The sequence below is a fragment of the Populus nigra genome, chromosome 6 (assembly GCF_951802175.1).
Source record: "Populus nigra chromosome 6, ddPopNigr1.1, whole genome shotgun sequence".
NCBI lineage: Eukaryota > Viridiplantae > Streptophyta > Magnoliopsida > Malpighiales > Salicaceae > Populus > Populus nigra.
Genome location: NC_084857.1, coordinates 20,837,489 through 20,838,862, shown reverse-complemented (window position 1 = coordinate 20,838,862; position 1,374 = coordinate 20,837,489). Strand labels below are relative to the sequence as shown.

Here is a 1,374-nt window from a genome sequence, read left to right as displayed (position 1 = left end):
TATTTTTCCGTTATGTTTTGGGATTCTGATTTTGTTTCCAATCTTGGTCGATTTTTCTAGTCTATAAAAGAGATTGTAAACCTCATTAGAAGGTAAACTTAATCAAATTAATATTTCAGTTTATCTTTTTTCTTTCTATGCTTGCAGCTATATTGTTGTGCTTCCGCTTGCATTAAACTTTCAAAACCACTATGTCAGTTATTGAAGCATTGGATCTCGGATTGTAAACCCTCTTTAGGACGTAGACTTGATCAGATTAATATTTTAAAAACAAAAAAAGATTTTAGGATTCTTCGTGTTTTCACCTTATTTCAGTCCATCTTTTGTCTTTCCATGCTTGCAGCTATATTGTTGTGCTTCCGACTGCATTAATCTTTCAATATTTCATGCTAAGTAATAGGTGAATAAGGTGATAATCAGGGAAGCAGAGAGATATTTATGACAATGCATACTTGACCAGCCAAATAGAAAATTATGATATATAAATCACAGAAATTTTATTTGATGAAGTAAGAAGAAGCTCCTGACTCGAGTTCTAGCAACCTCTCCTCGTCTACGTTTAGCAGAGGGAGAATATCGTACAGGACTAAAGGTAACACAACTGGAGGAGGTTATGCATACAAGAAAGCTAAGTGATTAATCACTAGGTCTTTAAAATGGAACTGGTTTCCCCTTAGGATAATCGAGATAAACCCTCCCCTTGTAGCGTTGAGCTGCCTCGTTGCTGTCGATGACTTCTGTTGCAGGAACATAGTAATATGTGGGATGAGCATAGGGAACCTTCATAACTGGTTGCCACCTCTTGGCCCGGCCGAAGTGCTCATCAATGGCTGCAAAACCCTCCTGCCCAATCTTAACAAGACGATCTGCCTGACGTGCCATGTTAACTACAATTAATCAACACACAAAGACAAGTAGCTGTTTATAGGTTTTGTTTGTTTTCTTGCTTTGGCTAATATGTAGGAGGCCAAGCCAAGCTTTATACAGAAAGGAAAGGTTTGGTTGACAACAGCTGTGGAATGAATAATGTTAGACAGTACTCCTTTTTGTAAATAAAAGCACCCAACATTTGTGTACGATAAAAGTAACCATTGCAGAGAGAAAAATCAATAGCTTTTCTTCATCTTATCACTACTGACGATAATAGCATCATAAAATGAAAAAAAAAGATTATCATCAAAAGTTAATTAATATCATATTTAAACACAAAAACAGTAAAAACTTTTAGATTTAAATGTTTTCAATACATAATAAACTTTTTATATAAGAAAATTTTACTGGTTTTTTTGTCGTCCGATCTGGATTGGAATTGAAAGTTCTAAATACTTAGTAAACTGAAAAATAAGGGACGCAAACACTGCTCATTAACAACTG

The 1,374-nt window shown here is 34.9% G+C and overlaps 1 protein-coding gene across 1 annotated transcript; it reads right to left on the bottom strand.

Annotated features, from left to right (window-relative positions):
* Positions 1 to 465: 465 nt before the first annotated feature.
* Positions 466 to 974, bottom strand: LOC133695718 (uncharacterized). Its single transcript, XM_062117648.1, has one exon. The coding sequence runs from the start codon at positions 880 to 882 to the stop codon at positions 652 to 654; it is 231 nt and encodes a 76-aa protein (XP_061973632.1). The 5' UTR covers positions 883 to 974; the 3' UTR covers positions 466 to 651.
* Between the last annotated feature and the right edge of the window lie 400 nt (positions 975 to 1,374).